A 1,556-nucleotide genomic window follows, 5' to 3' on the forward strand; every position below is an offset into this window, starting at 1 on the left:
GCGCAGTGCTGCTCTCGATGTCAGTGAACACAAGCGTCACGGGCTCTGTGGGCTCCTTCGGGGCGTTGTTGTTGTCACGAATCGCACGGCAGCAGAAAAACGCAAACAGAGCAGCCAGTAGTACACCTCCGGAAATGGAGCCAACAATGACGGCGATAAGCTGATCATCTGAGAGACCATTCTTATCGGGCTCCCCGTACTCCATCGACGGCGTCACTGCGGGGAACAGCTCAGGCACTGCGGGGTCCAGCACGCGGGCCATCGACCACACCGAAATACGCCTCGCTCCGTAGTTCACAGCACACTCAGCAGAGCTCACGTTATTCTGGCCACCGCACCTCTTGCCGTCCTTGAAGGGTCCGTAAAGCATATCAGCCACAGTGATGGCAACATTCTTGTAGAAGAAATCAACCAATAATTTGGCATTCACCAGCTCCATACGAGAGAGAATGGTTTTTACCACCATTGTACTGGCAAACGCCCTTAACGCCAACGGCGTCCAATTCGTCTTCTCCTCCACAGCATCCTGGAACCGCTGCACCGTCTCAGACGTGGTATTAATGTCTGCCCAGTGCGGCAGGCTCGTCGCGAACACAAGGCGCCCAGCATCCCCACTCCCATTGAACGCAGCAACAAACTCATCGTACAACCACGAGACCTCCGCGAACAGCACAAGTACACGCACACCGCGGTTCTTCGCCAGGTGCTCTGCGATCACAGCAACATCGGCAGCAGCAAGGCCCACGACGAACACATCGCCCTTACGCGGCAGGTAGTCCCCCAGCGCGTCACCGCCAGCCAGCAGCGTGGAGGACGGAAGCGACTGACCAAACGTCACAAGTGACCGCCGCAACACATCCGCTATTGCAGCCGCCTCGTCGCTGCGGATCACAGAGTTAGCTTTAACGCCGTTCGTGCTGCCAAGGTACTGCGCAAGCACAAAGAACTCCTGCTCCAGCGTCGGTGAGAGGTGGATGACATTCCGGCGAAACTTGCTCAACGTCGCGTGAATATTCTGTGGGTCAATAAATACCACAGATTCGTCATCGAGCAGATCCTCTGTCACCACACCACCCACGGCATGGATGCGCTTTCTCTTCTTCGCATCCCTCAGTGCAGTCTCTGCACTAGCTGTTGAGGTATTTATTAGCTCAAGCGTAATGCTGTTTGTATCCGTGACGTTCAGCTGGATACCCAGCGCAGCGACTGCACCGGTTTTCATGCCAAGCGTTGCCCTCACCGCATGGGCATCGTCAGTCATCAGGAGAACAACTCCATTCAGCGGCGCAAATAGTCTTATACCGTCCGTAAAGCACCTCAAAGGAGAAATCGTAAGCTCTCCGCGCAATATGTTCTCAGCGCGATACCCCTCCACGAACCGCTTCATGTAGACCGTCCGCCCACCTCTGTTGCAGCGGCAGATACCACCCTGTGAAGCAGTAATAGGACTGCAATTATCACCGTAGTCACCAATCACAAGATCATCGATCAAATACCGGCGTTGGTTGTAGAGCGAGCGTCTGAAGGACTCCCTGTCCCTCACCCACACACGGCTG

The 1,556-nt window shown here is 55.5% G+C and overlaps 1 protein-coding gene across 1 annotated transcript; it reads right to left on the bottom strand.

The window, feature by feature from the left end:
* On the bottom strand, positions 1 to 1,556 carry DQ04_19901000 (adenylyl cyclase; the record flags this gene model as incomplete). The annotated part of the gene is made up of 1 exon (XM_009317870.1): positions 1 to 1,556. A coding segment is annotated over one exon (1,556 nt), but the record flags the coding sequence as incomplete, so codon positions are not given.

Source organism: Trypanosoma grayi, assembly GCF_000691245.1.
Source record: "Trypanosoma grayi strain ANR4 Tgr_1990_V1, whole genome shotgun sequence".
Lineage (NCBI taxonomy): Eukaryota > Euglenozoa > Kinetoplastea > Trypanosomatida > Trypanosomatidae > Trypanosoma > Trypanosoma grayi.